Here is a 17819-nt window from a genome sequence, read left to right as displayed (position 1 = left end):
TTCCTCTGTGCTCTAGGCTTCTATTCTGCCTGTTTCGTTTCTGTTCTTCCTTCCTTCATCCCGGATGGTCGGCCGGCGCAGTCGCGGACAGACTCCGCATATACGCATCGGCCTCGGCTGAATAATGGCATTTCTTTCGGATCTCCGCTCCGTACTTGTAGAACACAAAAGGCAAAGGGGCGCACCCCAAGGACAGAAAAGCCGGGACGCACGACGCCCAATGGATGCCGAGACCGCGGTACATGTACGGCGTGAACAGCGGGAAAACACACGCGAACGACGACCGTAACAGACACTGTCCCGCGATCACGGAGGCAGCATATATCGTATACGAATCGACGAGATAGTTCGTCACCGGCATGAACACCGCGACCAGGCCGAAGCCGAACGGCACCCCGGCGGCGATCGGTGCCATCCAATGGATCGAGGGGGAGTTCGTCCACGCAAACCAGAAGAGGCCGACGGGCATGCAGATGCTGCCGATAAAACTCGGAGGGAGCCGTTCCTCTGGGGGCAATCGGGTAGGAGACGCCAGGGCTTTCGCTCTATATCGTCGGTGCGCTGGGATCAGATGCGCGATGGATAGGACTGTACCAATGAACACGCCCACAAAAGACAGGCCGCCCAGGCCGGGACTCCAGCCCCGGACGTCCTGAAAGACGTAAGGGAAGGCATCGAAAAAGAGGTAGAGGATGCCGTAGACGATGGAAATGTAGGTGCTCAGCAGGAGGACGATGGGCTCACGGAAGAGCATCACAAAGGGTCGCTGCAGCGTGGTCTGCATTTTCCTGATGGCGGGTACATGATGGTGCTGGATATCATGCTTGGTGCGGTACACTTGTCCGGTGATTCTGCTCAGCGTCTTCCCTCGTGCACGTAACAAGACGGGGGGCATATGTCTCCGGCAGAAATAAGATCATGAGAATACTCAAGGCTCCACTCAGGATTGCTTGAATCCCCTGACACCATCGCCAGCCGCCTCCCTCCGCCAGAAAGCTTCCCACAATAGGCCCTAAGGCCGGTCCTGAAAGCGCGGTCGCGGAAAACAGGCTGCTATAAAGTCCACGATCATGCGCAGGAAACATGTCGGACATCATGCCGCTGGTGACAGCCCACGGTGCAGATCCAAGGCTGCTGGCAAAAAAGCGGAGGACCACCAGCGCCTGGATCGTCTGCGCTCCAGCTGCCGCCGCCGAAAACACCGCGAACAAGCATAGACTGAGGGTCAATGTCAAACGACGCCCATATATCTCACTGAGAGGACCCCACATAATAGGGCCTACGCCAAATCCGAGCACGAAGAGCGAGATTCCGAGAATCGCAACCTCCCGACTACAGTGGAGATCGGCCATGATATCCGTCATGCCGCCTGCATATGTCGATGACCCAAAGGCGACAACCACTGACCCCGTGATGGCGAGGAATGCGATACTCTGTTTGTACCGGTGGTTGAAGTTCAACGGATTGTGCGGATCATTGGGAATCCAAGAGACCACGTAAGGGTCTTCCTCGGTGCTGTTGCCTTCATATGTTGCTTCAATGATTGCCTGCGTGACAGCTCCGTGATCGCAAAGCAGGCGGCGGAACAGGTGTCGGAGTCCCATTGTGTGGTAGTAGTTGGTGACCTTCTGGATGTCGTTTCTAATAATCCATGATCTAAATTCGATGCTCCTATGTCGTGGACCTGAACACTTATGCTGTGGTCGTAGAGGCAGGCGGCATAGATGAACAACAGCTGGACGAAAATTGATGTCGAAGGAGATATTTCACGAGCACACCAAATTCGAGACTGTGGAGGTAGCAACGGCATGATATTTGTATGACTGTGGATGTCCCTTGCAGGAGCGCAGTATAATCAGACCTGTATTTCTCGGGCCACCACTGACGATCATGAATCGACCCGAGATGACGCGATATCATCTTTCCCTGCAATTTGAACCGATAAGAGCGAATATTGGCAAATTGTGGGTGCAACTATTGAGCCAATCTGCCCTGGGCCAAGGAATGGGTTCGATCCAGCCGGTCCACCTGCAGTGTGGGTATCTCGTCGGAATGCTGATCTGCGCAATGCGGCAATGTGTATGGAGTCGATCAAGGGTTCGGTCAGAGTAGGGTCCACACAAACGAAGCCACCATTTTAACATTCACGGCATGTGTCCATCGTCACGAAGTTGATGGAGCCTGGACGAGAGCAAAACCGTTCATCCGATGGGACAAGCCTTCAACTAGAACATCTCATGTTCAATGAACTCCCTCCGAATATAGGAAGTCGAGAGATAGGTTGAGCGATCTGCGCTAGTTGTTTTCGCTTCTTAGCATCGATGAGATCGACTAGTGATGGACGTCGATCGGCATTGTACATACTTATACGTGTTCGGCCCTCCTCCGTGTATTAGGGCTAGCCGCACTTCTCGAGAACATGCGGATCTAAACCTTCCACCTCCAAGTCTGTCCAAGAGTAGCCTCAATGCGAACCCAGAAACACGCCACGGTCGCAGCAAAAAGCAACACTCCCACGGTGATGACGGCCCGTTCGTACACCCAAGGCGCTGTCAATGCCGTCGTCTGGGGGATCAACAGGCCAGTCAAGGGGGTGCCGAACGCCCCAATACCCCGGATGAGATACAGCGCGCCATTGACGCTCGTGAAGTGCTGTACCCCGAACAGCTCAATCAGCGATGCCGGGAAGAGAGATATGTACGCGCTCGCGAATGCGCCATACAGCACTGTAAACACGATGAACAGTCCGTCAGCACTCGAAGTCGACAGTTCTCGCGGGTAAAACGTGGACGGCAACCAGAATGCAAACACAATGATCGCACTGAGAAATGTGGTCACGGCGAGGGCATTGATACGACCCCATCTATCCGCCGCATAGCCGATGATAATTCGCGAGATGAAGTTGGCGGCGTTGTTGACGGTCAGAAAGTTCGCCGCCGTCGTATTGCTGTAGCCAAGTGCTCGCGCATAGGCGACATAGAAGAACAGTGGTGTGGAGTAGCCCGCAGACTGCAGGAAACACCCAAGGGCATGGGCGACGAAGCGTTTACTCCGTGCCACCCGCCAGTTCACCAACGGTACCTTCATCCATCCCCATTTCTGGGAGAGACCCTGCGTCTGGACTGGAATCTGCTGTGCTTTGAATTTCGGCTCCCAGCCGAGCGTATATCCGGCTGCGGAGACGAGAGCGAGTGCGATACAGCCCGAGATGCGAAGGGCGTCGCGGAATCCCAAATGCGTGATCATCGCACGCAGCGCTGGCGGCCAGATCATGCCTCCGACGCCAGTCCCAGAGATTATGACTCCCATGGCGAGGCCACGGCGTTTGTCAAACCATGTCGGTGCGACAGACATAGTCGGGACGTAGGAAAGACAGGTTCCGATGCCGAGAAGAACGCCTTGTGTGAGTGTAAAGTGCCATAGCTGCTTTCCAAAACTGGCCAGAATGAGCGCAATACCACAGATCCACCCACCCGCGATGATGACAACCTGCGGAGGGTATAGCTTTGCCCAAAGCATCGCGAAAGGCCCTCCCATGGACATCAGAGCGATGGCGAGTGTTCCGATCAGCCCAATTCGCGCGGTTGATGCCCCTGTAAACGGGGTGTTGTTTTCTTTGGCCATCTCTTCATAGAGCGACTGGTAGACACCAAAGGTGAATACAAAGGCGCAGGTCGTGAACATGACGAGCGCGCCAGCGGCGACGACCATGGTCTGACGGCTGGGACTGTTAGCTCGGTTGTTACTGACACTGTGGGCATATCAGCTGCTGTACCCTGTTGAGGCCTTCTGCATAGTCTCCGCATTCGGCTGCGGTTGTTCCTTCCTGTCCTGCAGCTCCATTCCTGGGGCTGAATTGTCTGTGTTTGCGATCAGGCATGTGTAAGGAGTTGGAGAGTTGGAGACAAAGGATCAAGCGGGGAACCGTGTTGAGAAGGGCTAAAGGCTCATCCGGTGGGGAACCCCATAATGCTTAGCACGTCTTTCATATATCACCTTCTATACATATAGGGATCCATTGGGTGTGAAAGCAAGAGGAGGTGCTCTCATCAGACATTACTCTGTGCCTTTTGTTACCCCCGCGATAATCCATTAGCAACCTGCATCCTCAACCCGCAGCTCGACTTACGCCGCGATATCAGGATGAAAGCAATCATCGTCCATTACATTCTAGGCAGAAACAAAAGGCACCATCCATGTTATCCCGACTTTGTTCCGACTCTTACGAAACCCAGGGGATTATCCGTTCTGTCCGCGCCAGAGTATAGAGTATTGGACACGAGATTGTGTATGTCCATCATGTCCGACCGAAATTTACCCACGGTGACGATGTACCCTCGTATGATGGCATGTCCCCTATAGAGGGGGAAGTATTATATCCCAAGAGAGTCAGATCTTCTGGGAGGTGATTTTGGACTCCGAAACACTCTCACTGTAGGATACAGGCATTCCATTCGGTATATGCTGGGAGTGTGGTTTTTCCAAAGAAACGAGGTACGTATTTTTACTTTGATGGACCCACGTGAAGATCCTGCTTATAAGGATACTACATAGGCGTCTACTGTCCAAGAGAGCCCTGCTTTCGTTACAGCATATAGATCCCTGACAGACATAACCCCTCTTTCATAAGGGTTGGACAAGCACCGAATTGGACCTGGCGAGAAACAAACTGTCGATTGGATTTGGTTTCGATATTTAATTGGTGCTTCTAGATCTCTTTGACTTGGCGGTTTGCAATATCCAAGCACTAAAAGGAACAATATTAGGCAGTCTTATGTCAGGGTAAGCTTCTCGATGATCTGCAGGGAAAATTAAGCCATGACTAAGGAGCTTAACAATCAGGTTATGCATCAATGGGTGTTATTTTTAGCAAATCAGGGACCATCCACACCCTCATTTTGGCCCTTCCTACAACGTACTCCATACTATACTCCGTATTGTACTGCGCTGAAGCAACATCACCCACAAGAGAAGACAGACATTGGCATGCCATTACGCCATCTACAGCCGCAGACAGATTCTTGAGTTGATAAGACACACGAGCACTGATATGACAATCGCCCTGATTGCATGACCTACTGCATGCAGCCCCCCTGGTTTCCTCTTTAGGCCATGATCGGAGCATTCCTCATGACGCCATCTCACACTGTGTCACCAACTCCTCGATGCCCTTGACGCCCGACCACCGATCTTCCTATCGTCCTACATCATCCTGTCCGACTAAGACCCAATCTTCCATCCTGTGCGACTCGTCTCGGGCAAATAACCCATCAATTGGACGATCAAGCTCGCAAGCACTATCCCTGCGATATCTCCGACCATGAGCGCCAGACCATTCTACCCTCCAACCGACGACTTCAGTCGCTACGGAGGCGCAACCTCGCATCTTCCCAAGTTGGAAGTCGACGACTTCCAGCATGCAGGGCCTCCGCCGCCGCCAGGCGCTGGGTCCGGGCCGCCGCGCGACCCAGAGCCCGGCGCAGGCTATCCGTGGTACAACCCGCGCGGCTGGTCGCTGCGCACGAAGCTGATCGCCGGGGTCGCGGTGGTGGTGGTCATCGTTGCGGTGATTGTGGGCGCGGTCGAGGGCACCAAGGCGAATCGGTATCCTGACTATTCGCGATTGGATTATCAATTGGTTGATACCTATGACCCGGCAAAGTTTCTCGATCGTTTCAATTACTACTCGGGGGAGGACCCGACTGATGGCTTTGTGCAGTATGTATATTCCTTGCACTGGGGGAGGATGGTACTGACGAGTTTGTAGATATGTTGATAGAGCGGGCGCCCAATGGCTGAATCTCACGCATGCTACTGAGAATTCCGTCGTGCTCAAGGTGGACACGACAAATACGAATGCCGTCAACGGTCGCCAGTCCGTCCGGCTGGAGTCCAAGACCGCGTACGACGATGGACTGTTCATTTTCGATATCCTCCACACGCCGTATGGCTGCGGGACGTGGCCTGCGCTCTGGCTGACCGATCCCAGCAACTGGCCTGAAAACGGAGAAATTGACGTGTTGGAGACTAACAACAAGGCCACCGATGGCAACGCCGTGACGCTGCACACGACGAGTGGCTGCAACATGAAAGTGAAGCGGAAACAGACCGGCACAACCAACTACAAGACCTGCCTCAACAGCACCAACGACAACTCGGGGTGTGGAGTCCAAGGCGAGCCGGACTCCTACGGCGAGGCCTTTAACAAAGGCGGCGGAGGGGTAAGTAATGTGCACTGCGTGTATGGCGTATGCTGATGACCGCAGGTGTATGCGTTGGAACTGCGTGACGCCGGCATCCGCGCCTGGTACTTCCATCGGGACTCCATCCCGGACGACATTACTTCTGGCCATCCTGACCCGTCGACATGGGGTACCGCGCTGGCGGACTTCCCGAACACGAACTGCGATATCCCGTCGCACTTCCGCAACCAGAGCATTATTGCGAATATCGATCTGTGCGGGCAGTACGGGGGCCAGCCGCAGTTCTACACTAAGCAGTACAACTGTCCTGGAAAGTGCAATGACTTTGTGCGGGACAATCCGTCTGCGTTTCAGGAGGCGTACTGGGAGTTTAAGAGCTTCAAGGTGTACAAGGGCAATTGATGGTTGATATAGGGTATTCCGCGTGTTTATGATGTTGCAATGTTTCCGTTCTGATGACCTACCATAATGCTATAGCTGAGTTCTATCGAACTAATGATCACTGATACTCCGGCTTTCCACTCGGTACTTGAACTCTCTCGTAGAACTCTACATCTTCACATCTACCGTAGCAGCCAGCCGAAGACCCCCATCTCGTCGATCCCCCAGGTGGAGGTAAACCAGCCACTTCATGGGGTATTTCAACTTCCCCACAGCCTCGATCCCCCGGGAAACCCCCCAACCTCTCCTACAAACCTCCAGCTGTATAACCCCCCTCCCTCGCATACACAGTAAACACCCAAAAATGCCCCCCACCATCGTCCTCGCCCCCGGCGCCTGGCACACCTCCACCTGCTACTCCCTCCTAGAGCCCGCCCTCCACGCCGCCGGCTACCCGACCGAGAGCGTCTCGCACCCGTCCATCGGCGCCGAGCCGCCGACTAAGACACTCTCCGACGACGTGACCAGCCTGCGACACACGCTGGCCCGCCTCATCGACGAGCAGGGCAAGACCGTCGTGCTGCTGGGCCACTCCTACGGCGGGGTGGTGGTCTCCAACGCCAGCGAGGGGTTCGCGACGGCGGACCGCGCGGCGCAGGGGAAGCCCGGCGGCATCGCGGGCGTGGTGTACCTCGCGGCGTTTGCGTTGCAGAGTGGGCGGTCGTTGTTTGATGCGCTGGGTGGGGTGTGGATGCCGTGGATGAAGTTTGATGTACACACCTACCCACCCATCCCCCTTTCGTTTCCTTTTCATGCGATGTTTTTGTTTGGTTTGTGGTGGAGGCCCCAGGCTGATTGTGCTTACAGAATGACTACTCGTACCCCTCCGACGAGCGCAGGGTGTTCTACCACGATGTCGCGCCGGACCTGCAGGAGGCGGCGATTGCGTGGCTGCGTCACTCGTGCAGGGCGCCGTTCTATGGCGCCGTCGTCCATGAGCCGTGGCGGGCCATGCCCTGTGCGTATATCTTCTGCGACGAGGATCAAGCGATTCCGCTGTTCGTGCAGGAGAAGATGGTCAAGATGATGGCGCAGACTGCGCCGGGGAATGTGCTCACGGCGCATTTGCCCGCGTCGCATTCGCCGTTTTTCAGCATGCCCGAGCGGACGGCCGAGGCGATTGTGCAGGCTGTGGAGGGGGTGCTGGGGAGGGCGGATAATTAACTATTCGCTGGAGGGCATACGTATTCATAACAGCATTGTAGAGTCAAGACTCAATTGAATATGGACATGTCAAATCACTTATGTAACATCTGGATATCTAACCTCAACAACGACCTAACCAACGCCATGCATCATCATCGTAAATGACTCATAACTTGCGGAGTAAGCTGCCCTCGGCAAACGGATTCTCTGGCGACATGTCCAGCATCGGTTTCGACGCGTTGCGGTCTCCCGTCGCCACGCCGTGGCCTTTTGGTACGCCTCCTACCGGAACGTGCGAACGCGCGAGGAGACTATTCGGGAGGAACGGGTCTCCGCGCGGTTGAGAGGCGTCAGGGGAGATGGGCGATGTGGGCGCGGTAGCGGACTGAAGGTTGTATGGTCGCTGATGGTTGCTGGTGCTGCGGGCTGTGTTCGAGCGCTGTCGAGTCCGCGTATCGGACGGTATCTCCGGCGGCGGGGGTCGTCTCCATGTCGTCGACGGAGGGATGGCGATTCCGCCTGGCGCCTCGGGCCCGGTGGCTGCATCGATCAGGAGCTGGCCTGGTTCGACGGCAACGCCTCTGCCTTTGCGGATATGCTGTGGCGGTTCCTGGTAGACGGGCGTCAAATCGACGAGCGGTTTGATCTTCTCCGACTGCGAGCGTTTCATAACGCCGTGCAAATCTGGGGCGTGAGCCGAAGTCATCGTGTTGGAGCGACTGTTGGAGCGGCTGTTGGGTCGGCTGCGGCGCGAGCTCAAATTGCCCACGAGACCCTGTGCCGAGAAAGGCTCTTCATTCGCGCGCTTCTCGCGTTCTTCGCGCTCTTTCATCGCACGTTGGCGCATAGAGTAGGTACGGCCGAGAAGACCCGACGAGGCAAACGGCGAGTCACCCACTGGCGCATCCGCCCTGTCAGACCCGTCGACAAGAGTTTTCGGAAAGGATGGCGGCGGCGGTGCATGTTCCCGCGTGGTCTTTTTGCGTGCAAACAGGTCTTTGGATCGATACGACTTGGAGCGATTTAAAGCTTGAGCGCCCTCATCACTGTGGCAGCTCTCAGACGCACTCATATTCAACAACGGCCGCAACGGCTGTCCTTGGACATCCGCCTTTTCCTCCAGGTAGCCAGCGCCCAGCATGTTGACGAGATACCAACTCCGCCACGTCTGGACAGCGCGGTAGAATTGGTCGGCGATGGTGCGATCGTTCGTCGCAAAGAAGTGCACAAAGTTCTCAGTGGATAAGAACATGCTGGATTTCTGCTGGCTTTTGACGGCATGGCAGAGCTTCTTGGGCGGTTTGACATTGTGCGAGAGGAAGCTCGCCGTCGGCGAATAGATGTCGAAATCCGACAAGTGACACACATTGGCCTGCTCCTGCCCTTCTTCCCGCTTCGACACGGTGATTTGGCCGTCCGATCGCAGGGTGATGTACCGCTTATCCCACTTGCGCGGCCGTTGCGAGTAATACAGGTGTAACGTCACGTCCGCCGGCTGCTGCGCGGGCACCCGCTGGGCGTCCAGCAGTCCCAATGCGTCTAGGCTGGCGGACGGAATGACAATCAGCGTGTTCTCCCTGTCATGCGCCCACGAGTTCATGATGTCTCGGATCGACTCGTACCGACGCAACGGACGCTCGAGTCCGAGTTCGAGAAACGACTCCATCAGGATAAACTTGGTGGGGTCGATCTCACCATCAAGCGATTCCGCTGCCAGGAACAAAAGATCTTCCACGGAGGTCGATGGTGTGACAGGCAAATCCATGGACGTCTTTTTGTATTGCACGACAACCCTGCGCTCCCCGGCATTGACTGCGGAAACGGGGGCGTCGAGGCCTGGAAATTGGGCACCCATACTCTGATCAGCGCCCCTGTCTGCCGTCTCTCCTGACACCTTATCCTTGATCATTTCGGTTAGGGAGCGGCGCGGCCGATCGTGGCTGGTCCGTCGCGACCGGTCCTCGCGATGTTTCACGCTTCTTTCGCGCGTTGTCGGACGAGGCGAAGGCCGTGTCGTCGAGACGTCACCACCAGTCAACCTGTCCATCGCATTCTGCCGATGCCTTTCCCGTTCGCTATCGTCCTCGCTGTCCTCATCATCGCCCAGAAAGGGATTGACTACCGCAGCGGCTTCCCTCTTTCTCTCGAGGGATTCCGGCTCTCTGCGTAGTGGCTGGGGAACCGAATATCCATTTGCTGGATCATGCGCCTGGGACCTGTAGGCCAGGACTTGGTGCGACGGAGCGGGCACCGGGGGTTGTGACGGGACTTCGGTGGAGGAGCGCGACGACGGTGCCTTCTGGCGCCGGTATCGCGACATGCTCCGCTGGATGGTCGCATTTGTCGACGCGGCGGGCGGTGACACAATACCCGAGGCGGTCATGCTGAGAGGCTTTTCTAGCGGCAGCGGGGTGGACGGGGGCATCGCATCCGGGGTCTGTTTCTGAGAGGCGGCCTTGCGAACCGAGCGATAGCGGGAGAACTTCATGGGGGTTTGGCCGTGGGCGGCGGCGGCAGAGTCCTGTTTCTCCACGGCCATGATGCGAGGGAAAGGATTGCGACTGGATTCATTCACGCAGCGTTAGGATCGGGGGTGTCGCGTGGGCCTCCTGGGCATGATAAACGGCGGGATCTGGAGTCCAGAGGCGACTAAAACTAGTGCGATCTAGGACGATTAGTCTCCGGTTAGTTATATTAATCTCGCGAGACCCAACGGCTCCTTCGATCTATGCCTGTTTCGGACAGTCTGGACTCACTCGGGGTTCAAAGACTCATAAGAGACTTTCTCTAACGAGGTGTCGAGTATCGATCACTCTCTGGAGAACTAGGCGGCCCCTATTCCACGTCGCACAATCAGAGACACACACATGCGCCGAGCATGCACGAACATGGACCGGCCAAGTTCAAAGACGACCAAGTGGAGGGCCAAGTTCGCGGGATGACGGTGATGGAGGAAGAAAAAAAGAAAGAAAACCGGCTGAAGGAGAAGGGAAACCTGGACAGAGAAAGGGCTGAAGTGGGCACATGCAGGGGCAGCGGAGAAAAGCAGAATGCGACGGGAGGGAGTGATTTCCGGAGGTTTCCTCGCCCCATCCGAAATTAGCACATAGTTGGGTATTAGAAGGAAAGTAACGTCGCATCGATCACCGCTAATGAATGTTCATTCCTGTCACAGTGACTCTCCTGTCGCAATTTATCATTCTTATCAGGAGGAGGAAATTTCTACAGTACTGTAGATCGTATGGACCGCAAAGATCGACAGGTCCCCAGTACTATACTCGGAGTACTCCAGGGTAGATCCAAAGCCCTACTGCTGATGATTGACATCCATCCATTCATCTATCGGAGTATGGACCGCCCATGCTTTTCGTCGTAACTGAAATATAAATATACCTATATAGTCCACGGGAGCGCAGCTCGACAATTTGTCCCTCCGGACCAACCCTCCGGGCAACCTCTCTCGCTTATTTCTTGGATCCGCTCAAGTATCGGCGCCTGCATGCAGTCAGCTTGGCCCTTCTGCACCATAGTCGATCTCAATCAAATCAACTCCCCAAAAATAAGAATAAAATAAATAAAAATAAAATAAAACTCACCACCACGTCACGAAATCAACCGTGCGCACATCAATCCCCAACTCCTGCAGAGCCTTCGTCGACAGATGCGTGTCGTACGGCCGCTGCACAGATGCATTGGGGTCGTTGCCTTGTTGGTTGCGAATCATCCCTCCCAGCGACACCCCCATGATCTCCGCCAGCTTCTCGCAGATCTCGTACTTGGTCATGCGGTCCTCCGACGAAAACTGCAGAACCTTCGGCAGCTGCTTGATCCGCGACCGCTCCTTGATGTACTTGATGATGATGTCGCGACACACCCGTGCCACGTCCTCGGTGTTGGTGGGATACCGCTGCGCCCAGTCATCCATCGTCACCCGGGCATTCTCATCCTGGGACTTCTGCACCGCGTCGACCAGCGTGTTGACGGCACTCTCCGAGTTCGACTTGGCCGGCCCGTACAGCACCGGCACCCGCAGCACAATTCCCAGCCCGGTGTCCTTGGTTTCTTCCAACACGGCGATCTCACCGTCGCGCTTGAGCTGCCCGTACAAATTGGGCGGATTGGTCGGGCTGTCCACCTCGTACGGCGCTTCCCCTTCCTTTCCGGGGAAGACGTAGTCTGTAGAGATGTAGATCAGAAAGGCATTGCGGGCCACCGTTTCCTTGGCCAGTGCGCGCGTGGCGTCAACATTGAGGCGCCGGGCTTGGTCAGGGTCCTTGTCACAGAGATCGGGGGATCGATTGGCAGCACCTATCCATGGGTCAGAATAGGTTGGGGCTAGCTGTTGCGGCCATTCACCTACAGTGCACGACAATTTGAGGTCTATCGCGGTCAGCTCGTGCAATTGACTCACCACAGCTCAGATCAACTTACTTCACGTCATCCAACAGCGCGTGGATGTCATCCGGCTTCTCCAGGTCCGCCTTTAGGATGGTGGGGGGATTCGCCCGAGAGTACCCTTGGCCGACCACGAGACAGCCAGAGCTCTTGAAAGTGTTGAAGACCTGACGGCCGAGGAGGCCCGTAGCTCCGGTCACAAGGACGACAGTAGACATGTTTAGCGAGGTGGTCTCAGGAAATGACATGGTGGAAGAGATCGAGGAAGCAAAACCGTTCTTGAGAAAAGCTTCCGGCTGCGGGGCAGTGAAATGACGTAACCACTGGGGGTCCGGTTTGGGAGCGAGAGAATTGCTCGATATGGATGTGGTGGAAGTGGGAAGAAAGATATCGAGATCGAAGAATATGCAGGTAAGGAAAGGGATGATCGCAGACTTATCAAGGCACGCAGGAGGAATGGTGGTGCTCAACCGACCTTGTGCAGCTTGCAGCTGGTGTCATTCCCGATTGGGATAGCCTCCCATCACCACCAATCTCCGTTCAACACAACTCGTATACAACAAGGTACCTCATAAGGTAGCTAAGGTGGTACCTAACATACTAGCTACGTATTCGATCAGTACATGCTTCAATCTGCTATATCCATGCTCTCTGAAAGAATCACACCAACACGATATCCCTCCCCTGGTGCCCCCCACTCACAGCCTCCCCATACATAACTCCACCTACATACGCATCACCAAGTAAAACAAACCCTCCCTTAGCAGGTCTCACTAGATATGGCACCGTTGCCCCATAAAACAATGCAACAACATCACCAGCAGCCGCCATCCGCGGAACCAGGGCAATCCGTCCGTTCGTCGTGATCGCAAAGCTCCGTTCCAAGCACGTCGTTTTGGTTTGCATCTGAAACGTTTCGACCGCATCCATTTTCTGACCCTTCAGACCGCCATCGGAGCCTGCCTGCCACCTCTGGAGTGCTTCGCGATATGTCTGCGCGGGCGAGTGGATCGGACTGCTGTAGGCAATGGCGTTGGCCCCGATATAGGTGTCGTCCATCAGGAGAAGCCGGGCGAATGCATCCTCATTGTCCCGGTATGCGGAGCGTGAACGCCGGAGCCAAGAGTCAAAGTGAGCGCGGATGCGGTTGTGGTAGTCGAGGAAGCTTGGATCGGGACCGTCTGGGTTGGCGAAGGGCACGACCGATGTAAGACGGTCGATCAAGAGGCCTCGAAGTTGGAGGCCAGTTGAACCGGCGTCTCCGAGCAGTTCGATTCGTGGTGTCGATGATCCCGATGCCCGGTATGGCACAGGTCGGAGGGTCGAAATGTTCTTGACATTGCCTGACTGTGCGGTCCAATCAGGGACCCAGGATGCAAGTTGACCACTGTCAAGCCGGCGCTTCTGAAGCCCAGCGCTATCGAGCATCATGATGGCGTGGCCGAGACGGACTTGGAGCGCTGCAAAGCGTCTGTACACGCTATACACGTCCTGAGAATAGGGTCCAATGGCTCTCCGATCATTATCGTTGAACAGCGCTAACAGGCCGAAGATCTTGTCCTTGGGGTCGCTGGCCACAAAGTCGCTGGTCAGCTGAATGAACTGCAGGGAATCATTCCGACCACTAAGATAGGCGTGCTTGATGGTCTGCATTTTCTGATAATTAAGATATCCTCTCATAAGGACGGCGCCTCCGGTCATGAGCTCCCGAGCGCGTTCCGGATGCGATTGCAGTGCTTCTCTCGTCAAGATAGCGTCGAGTTCAGGCTGCGTGAAGATATTGCCATGGAAAATGTACTTGGCCTTCTTCGCAAGGGCCATTTCCTGGATAACCCATGTCCGAGTGAACCAAGGTTGCTTCAAAGCCAAGAACGCCGTTCTGAAATGGAATGGATGGGAAGGGTGATCAGATTCGGTGAGCAGGTCCTGGGAGCCCAATCCACCCACGGTGTCGCCGAAACGCAGCTCGAAGCCGCCGACTTGCATCGACAGCCCACCTAGGCCTGCAAGATCAATATACACCGTTTGCGCCGTGGAGTATATCTGTTCCATGAGCCGGATCTGCGCGTTCTTCTCTCCGATATCATGTTGATTGATGCAGATAGCATCCGCCCAAATCCACTCCTCCCTATCACCGGGGCGAAATCCGGCTCGGAGTTGCTTTAAAGAGCGCTCGAGACTCGAGGTGATGTGGAAGACCCACCCATTGCACAGTATCTTCTTATCCGCGAGATCTTTGCCCCAGCAGTAAGACAGCGCTCCATAAGCCGGGGCCTTGTCGAATTCGAATTCGGCCAGTTCGACGTCGACCGGATCCGCTCGAAAGATACCTGGCTTGACTTTCAACAGACGAATTCTCCTGTTCGACTCTTTCAGAGACGTATAAGTGAACATAGGAGTGTCTGCGCTAATCGTCAGAGGCTCCGTTCGAGTCGGCTTTGACGATGGAAGGTCAAGTCGAGCCAGGTCAGCTCTCAAATCCAGCTCGTTCGAACGGACACCGGACGGAGAGAGATGGTATCGGCTCACTCCCACTCGGCCGCTGCAGTGGCTGTCGCATTGCTCATGTAGCGTGCAAGAGTTTTGGGAGGTGATGATGGCGCTAAGCGCCTGTGCGAAAGCGTATCCTTCTACATCTTGCTGTTCCATGGCGATAGCTTCCCTCCAAGCCGGGAGTACAATCTCATGGAAAAGGTATTTCCTCCAAATCGGATATTAGGGTGTGTTTATATGTCTGCGTTCGAACTAGTCCGCCTTCCAGTCAGCCGGCGACGCCACCTCGTGTTTTGAACACGTGAAGTCGAAGCATACAGAGGCTGGATGTAACTACTAGGAACATGCTAGGTTTGGCGCATGTGAAGGTATATCAATGGTGTTTTGTCGAAAGAAATAGAATAATAAGTTATGCCTCTCTTTTAAGCTCATAAGTTGTCAGCTGTGGATGTTGACAATTTGAGATCTATATTTCCTTCAATATATATATCTTCCATCATTGACTAGAACCAAGACACGCAACACACATTCTATAGAACTCTCTGTCCATCTACAAGATTCAGAGGACATATCTAATTAATTCTATTGACTGATTGCACTTCAATAAGGAGAATTGAAACTCGCTAAGTATATCCATAGACACTACTACCTGGTGTCCGAGATCGCCCAGTCTACCTACACCCATCACGAACCAACTGCTGAGAATGCAGACAGCAGCCATCTGATACTACATCATTTACATTATTTTCAGAATAATCCATACCATTGAGAAATCGGTAATCTGGCGGCAGTGCGGATAACAATCGGGCCAAGGTCCAAGGATCCCATATGTACTTCCGTCGGGACGGAGGAGAGACTCCGGCGTCGGCGACCCGCCGAGCGAACCACCGTTCATTTTTTAGAGCACCTTGACAGACTCTCTTGCTCTCTCCTCCCCATCCACCACCACCATGTCGACCGCGAGGAATTTCTCAACCGCCCTTCGACGGGCTCGCATTCCCAAGCCCCGTAGCACGGGACGTCCTATTCTCACCGCCCGTGTCCCCTCGCTAGCGACAACGACGACTTCGACAACGCCGGCTCGGAGCTTCAGCATCACCACCCCCGTCAATGCGACCAAGGAGATCAAATACACCACCGATGCCTACCCAAATGTCAAGCGCAACCCGAACTTCGCCGAGATTACCGAGCAAGATGTGACTTTCTTCAAGGAGCTCCTGGGCGCACAGTCTGCCGTCGTTGACGGCGTCACTGCTGATGCCGCCGACGACATCGCGCCCTTCAACAGCGACTGGATGCGCAAGTACCGTGGCCACACGCGGCTGGTTCTCAAGCCCCAGTCAACCGAGGAGGTCAGCAAGGTGCTGAAATACTGCAATGAGCGGAAATTGGCCGTCGTCCCGCAGGGCGGCAACACGGGCCTGGTTGGTGGATCGGTGCCTGTCTTCGACGAGATTGTCATCAACACCGGCCGCATGAACACCATCCACTCCTTCGACGAGGCCTCGGGCGTACTGGTCGCCGACGCCGGTGTCATCCTTGAGGTGGCCGACCAGTATCTCGCCGAGCGCGGCTACCTCTTCCCGCTGGACCTGGGCGCCAAGGGCTCGTGCCATATCGGCGGCAACGTCGCTACCAACGCCGGTGGTCTGCGTCTGCTGCGCTACGGCAGTCTCCACGGCACTGTGCTGGGCGTGGAGGCTGTTCTGCCGGACGGCACGGTGGTGGATGCACTCTCGACCCTGCGCAAGAACAACACCGGCTACGACCTCAAGCAGCTGTTTATCGGTGCCGAGGGGACCATCGGCATCGTGACGAAGGTGTCGATCCTGTGTCCGCCGCGGCCGAAGGCCGTCAACGTTGCGTACTTTGGTCTGGAAAGCTACGAAAATGTGCGCCGCGCCTTCCAGGAGGCCAAGGGCCAGCTGTCGGAGATCCTGTCGGCGTTCGAGTTGATGGACGGCCGCTCCCAGAAGCTGGTGCACGAGTCGACGGGCAACAAGTACCCGCTGGAGGGCGAGTACCCGTTCTACTGTCTCGTTGAGACCAGCGGGTCCAACGCCGACCACGACATGGAGAAGCTGGAGGCGTTCCTGGAGCATATCATGGGCGAGGGAATCGTCGCGGATGGCGTGCTGGCCCAGGACGAGACGCAGTTCCAGGGCATCTGGCGCTGGCGCGAGGGCATTACGGAGGCGCTGAGCCACCTAGGTGGCACCTACAAGTACGACGTGTCGATTCCCCTGCCGGAGCTGTACCAGCTGGTGGAGGACTGCAAGGCGCGGTTGACGCAGATGGGCTTTGTCGGCGACGATGACTCATTCCCGGTCCGGGCGGTGGTCGGCTACGGTCACATGGGCGACTCGAACCTGCACCTGAACATCGCGGTGCGGCAATACAACAAGGAGGTCGAGGCGGCGATCGAGCCCTGGGTGTATGAGTGGATCCAGCAGCGCCAGGGCAGCATTAGTGCGGAGCACGGGCTCGGTCTGGCCAAGAAGGAATTCATCGGGTACAGCCAGAACGAGACGATGGTGAAGCTGATGAAGCAGCTGAAGAACTTGTATGACCCGGTAAGTTACATTCTCCAATGTGGATTCGAATGGATAAGAAGACGCTAACGGGGATCGGTGATAGAACGGCATTATGAACCCGTACAAGTACATTTAGGGAGGAACATGTGGCTGAGACATACTTCGGAGATTACATAGGGTGTAACTGTGTTCATGAGCGTTTGATTTGCCTGTGGGCGTAAACACAGCGATGCAAGTAAAATAGATGCTGCATTAGATGCATTCTTCATGCACGAGGTAAGGTCCCGCTTACCTCAGCCTGCATAATGCAGGCGGTGAGCGTTGCCATGCGTTACCGCCCTGTTGTGTCAGCGACCCATGGAAGCCGCCGGCGTCAACCATTGGATGCGATGGAGTCTGCGATCGGTTTAGTTGATCCTCTGCTTGTTATCATTCTCCTCTTCTTAGCTAGTTATCTCTCAGCTATCCTTCTGCTGCCGTCCGTCCTCGCGGTAGGTTTCAGCGCAAGGTCGTTTCGGACGACGATAGCGAGCGCGTACCGAGCTCTGGGATCTGTGTTGCTTTTCTCCCATTTTCTTTTTTATTTTTCGTCTTTTCCCTGTGTTCT

The 17819-nt window shown here is 55.4% G+C and overlaps 6 protein-coding genes across 6 annotated transcripts; 2 read left to right on the top strand and 4 right to left on the bottom strand.

Annotated features, from left to right (window-relative positions):
- Positions 1-55: 55 nt before the first annotated feature.
- On the bottom strand, positions 56-1604 carry ATEG_09185 (MFS transporter; the record flags this gene model as incomplete). The annotated part of the gene is made up of 2 exons (XM_001217806.1): positions 56-766; positions 1005-1604. 2 exons carry the CDS (start codon positions 1602-1604, stop codon positions 56-58), a joined length of 1311 nt encoding a protein of 436 aa, XP_001217807.1.
- An 823-nt stretch (positions 1605-2427) lies between these two features.
- On the bottom strand, positions 2428-3711 carry ATEG_09184 (uncharacterized protein; the record flags this gene model as incomplete). Its single annotated transcript, XM_001217805.1, has 1 exon — positions 2428-3711. The coding sequence occupies one exon, from the start codon at positions 3709-3711 to the stop codon at positions 2428-2430; it is 1284 nt and encodes a 427-aa protein (XP_001217806.1).
- Positions 3712-5320: 1609 nt separating this feature from the next.
- On the top strand, positions 5321-6605 carry ATEG_09183 (glycoside hydrolase family 16 protein; the record flags this gene model as incomplete). Its single annotated transcript, XM_001217804.1, has 3 exons — positions 5321-5718; positions 5768-6221; positions 6267-6605. The coding sequence occupies 3 exons, from the start codon at positions 5321-5323 to the stop codon at positions 6603-6605; spliced, it is 1191 nt and encodes a 396-aa protein (XP_001217805.1).
- A 1351-nt stretch (positions 6606-7956) lies between these two features.
- ATEG_09182 (uncharacterized protein) lies at positions 7957-10329 on the bottom strand (the record flags this gene model as incomplete). The annotated part of the gene is made up of 1 exon (XM_001217803.1): positions 7957-10329. One exon carries the CDS (start codon positions 10327-10329, stop codon positions 7957-7959), a length of 2373 nt encoding a protein of 790 aa, XP_001217804.1.
- Positions 10330-11254: 925 nt separating this feature from the next.
- Positions 11255-14834, bottom strand: ATEG_09181 (uncharacterized protein; the record flags this gene model as incomplete). Its single annotated transcript, XM_001217802.1, has 6 exons — positions 11255-11285; positions 11387-12098; positions 12151-12170; positions 12222-12481; positions 12633-12719; positions 12888-14834. The coding sequence occupies 6 exons, from the start codon at positions 14832-14834 to the stop codon at positions 11255-11257; spliced, it is 3057 nt and encodes a 1018-aa protein (XP_001217803.1).
- Positions 14835-15628: 794 nt separating this feature from the next.
- ATEG_09180 (FAD-binding oxidoreductase) lies at positions 15629-17348 on the top strand (the record flags this gene model as incomplete). The annotated part of the gene is made up of 2 exons (XM_001217801.1): positions 15629-17251; positions 17316-17348. 2 exons carry the CDS (start codon positions 15629-15631, stop codon positions 17346-17348), a joined length of 1656 nt encoding a protein of 551 aa, XP_001217802.1.
- Between the last annotated feature and the right edge of the window lie 471 nt (positions 17349-17819).

The sequence above is a fragment of the Aspergillus terreus genome, genomic scaffold, assembly GCF_000149615.1.
Source record: "Aspergillus terreus NIH2624 scaffold_14 genomic scaffold, whole genome shotgun sequence".
NCBI lineage: Eukaryota > Fungi > Ascomycota > Eurotiomycetes > Eurotiales > Aspergillaceae > Aspergillus > Aspergillus terreus.
The sequence above is the reverse complement of the archived record's forward strand: the minus strand, read 5'-3'. Positions and strand labels throughout refer to the sequence as shown.